This window comes from Misgurnus anguillicaudatus, chromosome 11 (genome assembly GCF_027580225.2).
Source record: "Misgurnus anguillicaudatus chromosome 11, ASM2758022v2, whole genome shotgun sequence".
NCBI classification, from domain to species: domain Eukaryota; kingdom Metazoa; phylum Chordata; class Actinopteri; order Cypriniformes; family Cobitidae; genus Misgurnus; species Misgurnus anguillicaudatus.
The window spans coordinates 19,656,927-19,670,630 of record NC_073347.2 but is presented as its reverse complement, the minus strand read 5'-3'; the positions used below and the strand labels follow the sequence as shown (position 1 = coordinate 19,670,630).

The window sequence follows — 13,704 nt, the reverse complement described above, 5'->3', positions numbered from 1 at the left end:
TATTCTACTTTGATGAAACGTTGTGTTGCTTATGAAATTTGTGTTCGTTTACGGATTAGCATAACGATATAGTTACTACGTCTACACAACGGAACGTGTGCTTAAAATAATTCTGATGTAAACCAGTTGTTTATGTTGGTTATTTTGGAAGTGTTATTCACTTTGTACTGCAAAGTTTTCTCACTGGTGAATGAGACGTGACCGTCTGATCTGTGCGTGTTCATGTGTTTTGAAAGAGGCGTGACTTTGGATGGCGATTTGACTTGAGGGTGGGATCGAGATTTCATTGCTAGGCGGCTACCGTTAGCATTTTTCAAAATGTGTTACCCTACCTTTAAAGGGGCCATGGCATGAAAATCTGACTTTTTCCATGTTTAAGTGCTATAATTGGGTTACCAGTGCTTCTATCAACCTAGAAAATGTGAAAAAGATCAACCCAGTAACTAAGTTTTGGTAAACCATTCTCTGCAAGCATGTGAAAAATTAGGTCATTGAAATTTGGCTACCCCTATGATGCCATAAGGAGCTCTTATTATAATAATACCGCCCCTTAATCTGCACTATCCAACCACGGCACAGCCATTTAGTGCAGAGAGAAAGAGAGAGAGAAAATAATTGACAGCACAATTGAGTTTCAATTGCAACAAACCACCATCATTGCGATCAGTGTTTGAATTTCATCAGCTCATTTGCATTTTAAAGGACACACCTAAATGCCACATGTTTGCTCACACCTACAAAGTGTCAATTTTGACATGTTAAAATAAATTAGCTTAAAAATACCATATAGATAAAACTTCACATGTGTACTCTGGGGACACATCTTTAAAAAGTCTTGTGACATGGTCCCTTTAAATGACTCTCTCTTCTATTTTAAGAGAGCCTGTTTCTGCTCGGCCTGCATGAAGGCTTGTTTCTCCATTAGCTTGCGGAAGAGGCCTTGGTCGTTAGCAAGGAGCTGGGCATGACTGCCAATCTCCACCACACGGTGTTGATCCAGCACAGCCACGGCATCTGCACTCTGGATGGTAGACAGACGGTGGGCAATGATCAAGACGGTGCGATTGTGCATTAGACGATCCAATGCCTCTTGGACCAGGTACTCATTCTCTGTATCCAGAGCACTAACAAAAAGACAGGTGGAAATCAAAGGCTCATTCTCAGTATGACACAATACTGAAATGCTTGTATTGAAAGTTTAATGAGTTTAATGAGATCTTCACATTTTAAATTGCTTGGTTTTTGTTGTACTGGTGTGTCATCCTAATTTCTGTTTGTAGGTTAATGTTCAGTTATTTAGATCATCTTACCTTGTAGCTTCGTCCAAAAGAAGTATTTTGGGATTCTATCAAAGCAAAACAAAAACAAAAATGTTACACTGGTGAGCAAAAAACTGAAAAAATGAAATGTTGTGAATTTATAATAGCTGCCATGTGAGAGACAGAACAAAATGTAAGTTATTTACTGCTACTCCAATGCAGTGCTAACCACTGTGAATTACTCAGTGTTAAATTCGAGAAGCAAATCTCTCTGATTTGTCAATAAATGATTCAGACTAGTTTTGTGAGCCTAGCCAACTGATTCCTTAAAAATAGCAGACCAAAATAAACTTTGCATTCACATTATATTAGCAGTTTTATTATTTTATTTATTATTACCATTCATAACAATATAAATTTGAATCTGTTCCTTTAAGTAAATAAAGACAAAATTTTCATTTTTGGGTGAACTATTTGTTAAAAACAAAAGATTACCTTTAGCAGGGCTCGTGCTATGGCAACCCTTTGTTTTTGTCCACCTGTTTATTCAACAAATGACATGAAATGTGAATCACATACAAATGCAGCCTAGAATTATGAATTTGTCATATGCCAAAACCAAGTTGTTCCGTTTAAATGGGAAGGATCAGATATGTACATGTCATACCTGACAGCAGGACCCCTTTCTCTCCTACAACTGTATCATAGCCCTTGGGGAAGTCCTGGATGAAGTCATGAGCATTGGCGATCTGCGCTGCCCTGTAGATGTCCTGTGCTTTGACCTGACTCGGGTCTGTTGCTCCATAAGCAATGTTTTCAGCAATAGAGCAGGAGAAAAGAACCGGCTCCTACAACAAAGACATTTTTAAGGAAATTAGCAAAGTGGAAACAGGAGATTGTTTTGCTTCTGTTTCTGCCAATGGCTTTCTTACCTGGCTTACAGTACCAATGTGACTTCTCAGCCAATAAGGACTCAAGTCTCGTATATCATGGCCATCAACAGTGACTATACCTGCATTTGAAAAATACCACATTTTACGGCCACGTCAAAGTAACTAAAAAAGCATTCGCCTGTTACCCGAGTAACCACTTACCTGAATCAGGGTCGTACAAGCGGAGCAACAGCGACACCAGGGTGGATTTGCCTGATCCGCTGGGTCCCACCACTGCCATTACTGACCCTGCTGGTACATGCAGACTTAGATCCTGGAATATGGATGCATCCTTCCTTGTTGGGTAAGCAAAGGACACGTTCTGAAACTCCAGTTCTCCCTTTAACTGTTCTGGTCTTAACACAAGCCCCTCTAAAGGAGGAAAGAGGACAAATACTTGCCTAACTGCTATTCACACATAAAATCTTAGCTTTTCCTTGTGTGCATTTTGGATTAAAGTTGAAAGGGAAATTATATTAACCACTGAGAGGAAATTCAGGCTTTCGATCCATTAGTTCCCATAGACGGGTACCAGCACCAAGCCCCTTCATCAGCTCTGAGTAAAATGAGCTGAAACCTGAAATAAAAAAAAAACAGAAAAATAAATGACCAATGACATAAGAAAAGTTTCTTGCATTAAACACTGCAGTTAATTTACACAGAAAAAAATTTGGTTCTACTTATGAATGTGACATTTTTGTTTGGTCTCAGAGAGTGTGGCATTGGGGCAGGCAATAGGCTTTATGCCCAGCTGCACTACTTCCTGAACTTCAGCCAGCTCCTTGTTTTCTGTCTGCCATTATTGGACAAACTGATTAATCCAGGTGTGGCTGCCCTCAGTAGTAACAACAATAATCAGACACACCTGGATTAATGTAAATTAATCCAGGTGTGTATTGCTTGGGGCTCTGCGTGTTGAGGGACTTATTTAAAGTGTCAGAAACGTGGAACATCATTTCAGCAACCCCCTTTTGCTGAACCATCTCTTTCGCTCCATCTCTGGTTGAAACCAAATATGGGTCAATTTGCATACAGCTTATACTTGTATCTAAAGATATTTAGCATATAATTAAAGGGGAATGTCTGAAGAACAAATAAAATTGAAGGTACAATTCTACGGTTTGAGCTACATTGAGATTTTACCATAGGGAGCATTTTTTTCTGACAGTGTACGGCTAAATGCCAAAAGAAAAGTGTACCAAGAACCAGAACATAAAAAGATTTTGGGGCAGTTTCCTGGACAGGGTTAAGATTAATCCAAGACTAGGCCTTAGTTATATTAGGACATTTAAGTAGTTTATACAAACATACCTTACAAAAAACAATTCTGGTGTGCATTCTGAGACAAAACAATGGCACTTTTAGTATATATTAAAGGTCCCGTTTTTCCTGATCCCATTCTTTCAAACTTTAGTTAGTGTGTAATGTTGCTGTTTGAGCTTTATAATTTTGCAGATATTACTTATGCTCAAAGTTCAATGCCAGGCGATATGTTTTCTTTTAAAAGAATTCCCCTTTTAAAGCCTACAGCGAACAGACGTAGGCTATTATCCATAGACGGGGTTGGCGAGTGCCCTGGGGCACCAGGCAATAGGGGGGCACCAAGGGCTCCAAACTGCGACAAAATGTTGTTTTTTTACAAGTACTAGCGCATGTGCGGGTACAAAAATACGGAATGCGCAATTGAGTTTTAACCGCTCAATTACATGACAAGTCAATCGTTTAATGTCACCATGCGCTCAGTTCTACCGATGGGTCTACGCGAGAAGATGCAGACGTGCGGGTTTAAAATCAGAGATAAAGAGATGAGAGATAAAGAGAGCGGGAGCAGTTTTAGAAAAAACATTATAGATGAGAATAAAGGTCTTAAGGCCGTTTTACACTGTACGGGGCAAGCGGAAAAATCGCGGCACAGCTTCAGCTTTTCTCTTGTATTGGAAGCGTTTTGTGCAGCATTTAGTGCAAATGTGTGTATCTTCAACGGCGCCTGCCAACTAAACACTCGCGGTTGCCGCGTACCGTGTGAAACGGCCTTTAGACAGCAGTGCCCAGTTAAGAAAAACTTGATAAAAGATGAGAAACGTGTAAAGGATACAAGTAGTTATATTGCCATGCCCCTTATCTTATGTATGTATCTTATGTCTAGAATTAGTTAAGGGGATTGTATAATTCTTTGCTTTCTATTTTTAAAGATGCATCAATTGTGCATAATGACATGTGCAGCAACTGCATAGAGTTAAGTCTTTTTAGTATTTTTCAGTAATGCAGTAATAAGGTCCTCATTCCTTCATTTGACCTTGGACCCCACTTATTAATGTAGGCTGACCTCTGGTCTCATGGGTCATTCTATGTCAACTCAACCAGAGGTCGCCATCTACAAGACTTCATTTTGATAGTTATTTTTCTGGATAAAGAAGTAATAAAATGATGCAGAAAGCCAAACATTAAATCCACAATCCAATCCTCCATGTAAGGGAGGTCAAAATCTACATTTATAAGGCCAGATATATGGGGCCCTCACTGTGGCTCCATGAGCAAACAAAGTGCCTTTTCTTCAACCGTAATTTTGATACTCCTCTTTAAATAATGTATTACTCATTAAATATTCATCCAGGTTATGTCAAATTTGTCCTCCTTCATCATTTAGATATTTTATTCAAGAAGAAAAGAATTATAAAAGTTTCCAAAATGTGTTTGATTTGACAGAGAATAAACATCATGTTGTTCCTGTCCATGTATGAACACCCAACTTGAAATGACAAGACTTGGAAGTAAACCAACCTCCAAACTTAAAAATCAGCCCCATCTCCTTGCTGTCTTTATATTCTTGGCTGCTGACTTTAGCTCAACAGTTCTCAGAGAACATATGAGATGTGTACAGGCATATATTCAGATGTTCAGTTCACTGGGCTTTGAAAGTTATTCTGCACCCATGTCCTCACCTTCTATGCTGATGCCCACCCAAAAGGCATACATGAGGAAAGAGGAAATCTGCCCAACTGTCATGGCCTCACTGGCCATTAGCAGACCTCCTTTATACAACACACTTAGCATGGTAATGTGTATACTCAGTCCTGTCTACATAAAGACATAGGAGAGTAGAAATTAAGGCAGAGGGTTCAATGCAACATACATTTTCATGACTTTTAGTAAAGTGGACAAATAACTTTTTGAGTAATAAGACCTTGATTGTTCTAACTGGAAATTCTGTTATGATAATCTTGATAGCAGTACAACTTTATTATATATAATTTAGTTTTTGATCATAAATAAAACTCTCACCACTCCATAGTATCCAGCAGTAACCACAGCTTCTTTCTTAGCTATTTCTAAAACATGGTCAATCTTTTCTGCATACTTCTGCAACTCTATCAACTCTTTTCCAAAAGCCCGAACTGTCCGTATGTTGCTGATTCTCTCCTCTGCCAACTAGGAGATTCAAATAAATGACAATAAAATAAGTACAAAACCACCATATATATATATATATATATATATCTCCCAATGAGTACAGCACTCATTTAATCAATTCCTTAATAAAAGGAGATAAAAGGAGACATACCACCAATAACAAATAAGCTTCTACCTGTGTGACTGCTGCCAGTGCATCCTGCATGCGTCTGGATATGGAGCGGTGAAATTGTCCAAACATTAAAGCCAGGAAAGCAATGGAAGGAACAACCATCAACACAAAGGCTGTCAGACTGGGTGACACATATAACTTCAGAAAGATAAAGTTCAGGAGTTAGTTTAGTCACCAATGGTGAGGGCAGGCTCACAAGTTTGAAAAGTCATCAAACAACTTTCCTGAAACAAGAGACATTTAAACACTTGGTTCCATGAAGGAACAAGAATGCAAAGTGCATTCATGCAATTTAAACAGAATCATTTTTGTATTTATTATTTAGGCATATTTCACTGCATCCACTGTATTCCAGAGAGGAAACGATGCCTAAAGTCAGACTAAAATGTGTTTTTAAACAGAATGTAGAAGAAAAAGGAATTAGCTCTTAAAATGTCAAACTATCAACTACTAGACTTTTGTCTCACCATCATGCCAATTCCAGCCCCTGCCTGGGCGAGGGACCGCAGTCCATGAGACAGATTGTCAGTGAGACAGCGTCCAACAATGACAGTGTCTGCAGAAAGGCGGTTAATGAGCTCACCAGTTCTGTTCTTATCAAAGAATCCAACCTCCTGCTTCAAAATGGAGGAGAAAAGGGATTCGCGCAAGTTTCGCACAATCTGTTGCCCTGTAAAAGATTATGACAGAGAGAGAGGGCACAGTAATGCATGATGTTCAATACAATGGACCAATCCGAAAGCTTCTAAATGACAGATAAGTCACTATGAATTACCGTTGATAAATTAAATTTAGTCAGTCAATATGTAAAGCATCTTTATTGTTTCACATCACCTGAGGTTTGTATAAGGTAGATACGAGCCGCATTTGCAGCCCCACCACAGAGGAAGACTCCGGTTAGCATGATACAGAGAGAAGTGAGGGAGGCTGTAAAGTCGTCTGTAGGGCTGGTGTAGATGGTGTCAATCACTCTTCCCAGAAAAAATGGTGCAGACATAGTGACAGAGCTATTGACCACCAGAAATCCTACAGCCGCTGTGAGGGAAAAACAAATATGGGTGAAAATATAAAGTCACTTTCGCAATGCTCTACAAATTGTGCTACAGGATTCACACACATATAGGCGACCCTCTTGAAATTAGCTTTCAGAATTTTTTTGTCAAATTTTTTATGGCCGTAACAATAACTGTAGTATGTGGCGTTATTTTATCTGGGAATTACACAAACAAAAATGAAGGTTGGATTGTTGTTTTTAATATGAGATTTTATATAAAAATTAAATGATAAATTATTAAGCATAATGCATGTTTGTCTTCTTTGAACTTGTTTGAATGTGTTTGCAGTTCTTTGAGCTAATAAAAATTAGAGAGATTCAAAATTGGAGATCAAAATTAGCAAACACTTTATAAACAATTTATTTTTTCTATAATATTTTTTATCTTCATTGCTTAAAATTTAAAGAAATATTAGCTGCCACAATGTTGTACTATTGTGTTTTACAGTACCAAGACACGTCAACAAAAAAACTTTATTTGTTGGAAAGCGATTTTTAGAGAACAGTAACCCCCGTAGCACAGAAGAAGATCACAATTGCAAATTTTGAGGATAATTTGCATTTAGCAGATGCTTTCCAAAGCAATTTAAAAAGCAAAAAGGAGGGTAAAGAGAATCCCCTATCTAACAAACTTGCAGTGCTACTTATTATCAAGGCTAAGAAAAAAGCAAGTTTAAATCTTGTAACGTGTTTGTGGTGTAAGCATAAACGCTGCTGGTGTTTTGTATGGCATGCTTTTGGCCTATAAGCATACACACTAAAGAGATGGTGGGATTGTGCCAGCTAACAAAATGGTCACAGCTGTATATCCGTAAAACTTTATTGAATTTGCATGAAACTTCAAACCAATCTGCATATTATCCATCCTAAATCCATCCTAATTAGAATAATTGGTCTACTGTTTTCCATGGACACTCAAACAGCGGAGTCCACGATGTTTGAAAAACGCATTGGAAAAGGAGACGGGCCGACTACCAAAACACACTTATAGCCAATCAAATCAAATCAAATGCCGGGTTGCGTATGTGTGGGGCGGGTCTATCAACAGAAGGTCCAGATTCTATTGGGGTAGGGGCGTGTTTGTTTAGGTGATTTCAAATATCAACATTGGCTTTCAAACATCATGGACTCCGCCTTTAAATAAATGATGTGTCACTGAATAAAGCAATAAATAAACAGCATTACATGACAGATAATGAATGGAGAAATGCTTAAATGCAAAGAGGAGATGCATTCTTTACTCATTTCCCGCCAGCCTATTTTTGAAAAGTGCCAGCATTTGTTGTATAAACATACAAATATATCAAATGAAAGAACGGACCCTCTGCTTTCAAACAAACAAAACTGGATAAAAACTTCATTTTTTAGCAAGCTGAAATCACTGGATTTTTGTGAATATAGAACAATTATTAAAACATACACAGAGTTTAAAATGAGAAAATAATTTTTTGCTTTAGTTTTTTTATAAATTGGGTAAGTCAGGGCATCTAGTGGATAATCGCGGTATTACAGATTAACATAAAAACTCATCAGGAACATGTTTCTGTCATGCAAATGTTTTCTCTTTATTGATGAGATAACTCGTCAATGGAGGGGAAAGAGTTAAAGATCACAGAGTCGTCCAGTCAACAGTCCTCACTTCTGTTTCCATCCCAGTGTTTGCATACTTTGTTGTTCGGCACACAACAATATATACTTTCCCAAAACAAAAACAGTACATACGGTTAGGACATAGTATAAGTAGGCGAATTGGAGCTCAGCTTTACTTCTCATAACAGTCATGACCTCAGGTTGCATGTTTCATCACAGCGCCACCTACTGCTGAAAAATTTTTGAAAATGGCTGTTTTGGCTTATGATAATGGTCTCATTAGATTCCTTGAGGCAATACCAATTGTTACTCAGTCAGACATTTTTGCAATCACCCATTTTGAATATGAACATAAAATGCATTATTTCATGAACGCACTTGCATATCACTACAGAACCTAATATGCAGCATGAGCATCATGTTCTAAGACAGGGGTGTCAAACTCAGTTCCTGGAGGGCCACTGTCCTACAGAGTTTAGTTCCAACCAGCCCCAACACACCTGTCTTGAAGTTTCTAGTAATCCTGAAAACCTTGATTAGCTGTATCAGGTGTGTTTGATTAGGGCTGGATCTAAACTCTGCAGAGACACCGGCCCTTCAGGAATTGAGTTTGACACCCCTGTCTAAGAGGATCTGCAGTTTTCAATCAAATATATAACAAAAATTACAATGATTTGCCGTTTTGACATGAGAGCAATATAATTAGATTTAGTAGGAGTTGAGGCTGTCTTTGACAAACTTGTATTGATGCAAAACTTGGTACATGTCATCACGGTCATAACCTGTACAAGACTTGCATAGTTTTATCACATCACCACCTAATGGCAAAACTAAATGATTACGTGCCTATAACTTTGGCTGTGCTTGAGTTTTCATCTATTTTATTAATATACAAACAAAAATACAGGAAATATGTACTTAAAAAAAAAATATTCAGGACTATGTCTTCTTTAGGCATCGTCGGTGTTAAGTGTGCTCTTGGCACTAAACAAATCTTGAGCGTTTTTGAGCAGAATGAAGTAAAAAGACTAATTTCTTTAAAATTAGAAATGAGTATTTAATTTTAAACAGGTTAAAGAGATCATGCAGTTTCCTGCTATTGCTCAAGTGGAAGGGGAGTTTACCCTAAAAATTTGACACATCAGTTTACATTTTTATATTTTTTAATATATACTCATTTACTGTATTTTCTGGATGTATTCTATTAAAGACTGAGAAACAATTATATATGATCACTATAATATTGCAAAAACAACAAATCTAATTCTGGCATGGTGGCTTAAGACTTTTGCACAGTAGTGTGTATTTCTAACTCATATATGAATTGAGATATTATCAACAGATTGACACACTGGTGTATGGGCACGGTCTGAGGACATACAAAAAGGTGGTGTGACATCTCCACTTGCTGGCTCTAAATTGCATTAAAATGGCTGTAATGTAACTGCAATACTTTACCTGCTTGACTTAAAAATTAGCATGCAGTTCCTTTGTCTTAGTTGCTATCATAGTTCATCTTATCTAAATACAAAATGACAAAGCATGGTTTGCAGTTTGCAAAAATCCTTATACAGTGGATGATGGGGCTGTATCGTGGATAATCTTGACATATAGCCTATTAGATATTAAAATTGACTAAAGTAGAAAAGGATGTGTGTGGTCTGTACAAATAAGAGACATTAAAGTATAATATAATACAGTAATAATATACAAAAATATATATAGAGCCCAATATTTGTAGTTAAATGCAGTTAGCAAATGATTATAATGGTACACAGAGTAGCATCAGCAATGAGCAAAGTACTGTGGACTTTAATCGGAGTAAAAACTACCGAGTGCATCTAAACTGAGCAACAGTTACGTTTCACAACGCGATTGGCTGATTTTCCTGTATTTACGAAAAAGTGGGTCGACATCAGTTCATTTCATATAAGGGCGTTTGTGTACATACATATTGTGCACGCATTAACCATATGACAAACTAAAACTATAAACTAAAATAAGGATTTTTATAATAAAAACGAAAGCGAAACTGAAATTAAAGACCAAAATAATGTAAAACATAATATTTATTAAAACTGGTTTAACTTACCTGACAGTCTCCATCTCTGTGGATATATAAGATTCAGCAACTTCTTGACATCTCCTGATGGTACATGCAGTGAGTTTTCTGATTTGCTAACTTTACTGTCCTGATTTTCCAAAGGCGTTGAGGTTTGTTTGGAGTCTGTAGATGTGCTGTAGAAACCTATGGTTTGTCTGGAGAGTTTCCACACAAACCTGGTTAGAAACAACCCTCCCGGTCTAAGACACGACAGCTGGGATATATTCTTCCCTTTATACACCGGCAAAACGAGACCATCCGATGATCCATTCCTGCACACTTGCCTTTTCCATGATATTCGTGAATGGTGAAATCTCTCTGAACGACAATGGGAACGATTACATTGTAGTGCTTTTCCTACAGTAATTCTTGGCATTCGCAACATTGTCCCATACATTAAAAAAGATGAGACGATGAAAAATTTTACGAGTTGGGTCCTCAGCAAATCGTAATCAGCAACGTTGACAGTATGAAGTCAGAACAGAAAGTCAATCCGTTAAAGAAACAAGCAATAGTGTACTGCTGACACTCCCTCGACTGCATTCCCTGTTAAAAAAACAATAGATACCATCACAGAAATTCTATTGTTTTTTTTGGGAATTTTATTGGTTCTAATGGAATATGGCCCAAAACACACTACAGTGTAGTGGTTTTAATGGTAAAAGCTAATGGTTCCTATTGGTATTTTAATGGAAACCATCAGAATTTTCTGTAATGGTTTTATTGTTTTTTTCAGCAGGGTTGTCACATTTGAGAGTCGGACCTGACGTTCAGTAGCTTGATTTTCTGTTCAGCTGGTTGGATTTGGTTAGATTTTTTGAGGTGGAATAAAAAAGGAATTATATATTTTGCCGGTCCTAGATGCTGGGGGGCCCTAAGCAAACCTTTGTGAGGGGCCCCCTTTCAGTGCATTCATAAAACCCATTAATTGTTTCTGCTTAGTTAGTTGTTATCTAACTGCATATTGTATTATCTTACACCTGTATATTATTCCCATACTTTGACACACACATCTGACTGATAAACTTGCTGATTATAACATGAAACATGCATTTGCTGTAAAGCTATTTTGATTTCAAATGTGAGAAGCACTAAAAATGTAATTTAAATTTAAATAAATTTAATGAATCAAATTAAATTTAAATACATAATGTTAATACAGGGTTTAAAATATTACCCATTTAAAAATTACCCATTTACCAAAACCATTTTATTTTGCTTCAGACGGATAGCTTAGTTTTGAAGCCATGCTGGGCATATGATATGCGCATCGTTACTCTCCTGTGTCATACATGAGGATTTATGCAGGATTTTTTTAAAAACTTAATATTTCTTTAATCACTGGTTTCTCAATCCGAAGGCTGCAGTCTCCGGAGGTCACATGCACGCTGCATAGCCTACATCATCAAGCTTGGTTTATTTAAGTTAACTGAGCATTTAATTTATAAGTCATAAGCATATTATAACCATTTACCATTAACTAAGAATAATAGTAACTTTATAATTGTTAATATTCTGAAATACATCTTTATGACGTATGCAGCCTGCAAATGTGACCTCTGAAGGCTGCAGCCTTCGGATTTTGAAACCAGTGATTAAAGAAATATTAAGTTTTTAAAAAAATCCTGCATAAATCCTCATGTTTGCAAATTATTAAATGTATAGCGTATTGTTTACACTAAATACTTGTGAGTTGGTATAATGATATTATTCTAGTGGTGCAGGGGCCCTATGCAAATTGCGTCATTTGCGTATAGGAAGGATCTGCATACATTGTTTCGCACATGGGGGGGGGGGGTTATGGCACATGCACAATGACAGTGCCAGTGGGCGTTTAGCCATCACATTGGTATCTTTCAATTAAAATTAATTAAGTGCCGCACTATTTCCTTTTACATCTTCCTACGCGCTTTACTTCCGATGGTCATCTGATTATTAATAATGGATGTATTTTAAAAAATACATTTCATGCTGGGTACATATTGGACAGAACACATGTCGGGTTATAAATAAACCAATGCTGGGATGTTAACTTAACTATGAGTTGAAACCCAGACCAGCACTGAAACAACAACCCACCAAAGGTTGTAGCATAGACTAGAGAGTGTATAGACCATTTTGCAAGATGTAAACACTGGGCCAGAAACACTTCATGTTTCAGTTTGTAAGTGTCTTTATTTCACATATATCTTAAAAAAGTAAAAGTAAACTGTCAGGTAATTTAATTTCTGGTTATTACAAGCGTAAACCTACTGAACAACTACTATGGATTAAGTATGATTTTAATGTTATGTGTAGGATAGCAAATTTGAAGAAGTGGACATGATGGGTTATGATAAGGTGCCATCTAGTGGCTAATTTCCCTCTGTTCAGATATTGTAAAAAAATTCTGTAGAAATTACAGTGTTACTGCCAGCTGGTATGAGGGTGTTATTTTAGTGTTATTCTGTAAATATAATATAATTATAATATAATTTCATAAATAATTTTTCAAGATACAAGACAATGTCAACATTTGTTATACACAAAGTAAGTCATGTGATTTTTTTTCCATTAAACACAGAAATATTTAGCTGCCATTTACACTCTGGTAGACAAAATGAAACTTGTTCAGTTTGCATGAATATCAATAAACTCAGTGACTTCTTCCTAACAAAGAGCCACATAAAAAACTGACCGTCACCCACAACCTTTCCACTGTTAACGTGTATTGCTCTATTTGAGAAACACTGTTTATTTTTGTAACACATTTTTTAACAGAAATACTAAGTTTATAAATGGCAGTAATAGTAATAGCAAATATGGAAAATATATAGTGTTCCTGTATAGTTCACCGGTGAAGCATTGTGTTAGCAGCGCAAAGGGTCATGGCCCATGGGTTCGAACCCTGGGAATGCACGTTGATAAAAAATTTATACGTTGTAATGCACTTTAAGTCGCTTTGGATAAAAATGCATAAATAAATATATATTTCTATAAATATCAGAATGTTAACTTTACAGTAATATTAACAGATAATTGCAACAATTCAGTACATCAAAGAACACAAATGGTTTAGATAACAAAGCATTTATCAACATTATGTGAATTATATAAAATGTAAGAGTTATTGAAATTTTGCCTTTTTTGTAATCAATGGCTAATTTGTCCTGTTTGTTTAATATTTTTATACATGATTATAG

The 13,704-nt window shown here is 36.7% G+C and overlaps 1 protein-coding gene across 1 annotated transcript in view; it reads right to left on the bottom strand.

Annotated features, from left to right (window-relative positions):
- The window catches only part of abcb10 (ATP-binding cassette, sub-family B (MDR/TAP), member 10), a 36,738-nt gene extending 25,599 nt beyond the window's left edge, over positions 1 to 11,139 (bottom strand). The window contains exons 1-13 of the mRNA XM_073873639.1: positions 10,511 to 11,139; positions 6,609 to 6,809; positions 6,242 to 6,444; positions 5,778 to 5,912; positions 5,474 to 5,620; positions 5,134 to 5,269; positions 2,673 to 2,768; positions 2,354 to 2,563; positions 2,192 to 2,271; positions 1,927 to 2,107; positions 1,755 to 1,798; positions 1,311 to 1,345; positions 875 to 1,124 (exon numbers count right to left, since the gene is read on the bottom strand). Coding sequence (XP_073729740.1) covers positions 875 to 1,124; positions 1,311 to 1,345; positions 1,755 to 1,798; positions 1,927 to 2,107; positions 2,192 to 2,271; positions 2,354 to 2,563; positions 2,673 to 2,768; positions 5,134 to 5,269; positions 5,474 to 5,620; positions 5,778 to 5,912; positions 6,242 to 6,444; positions 6,609 to 6,809; positions 10,511 to 10,919 — 2,127 coding nt within the window. The 5' untranslated portion in view covers positions 10,920 to 11,139. The remainder of the gene's footprint in view (positions 1 to 874; positions 1,125 to 1,310; positions 1,346 to 1,754; positions 1,799 to 1,926; positions 2,108 to 2,191; positions 2,272 to 2,353; positions 2,564 to 2,672; positions 2,769 to 5,133; positions 5,270 to 5,473; positions 5,621 to 5,777; positions 5,913 to 6,241; positions 6,445 to 6,608; positions 6,810 to 10,510) is intronic.
- Between the last annotated feature and the right edge of the window lie 2,565 nt (positions 11,140 to 13,704).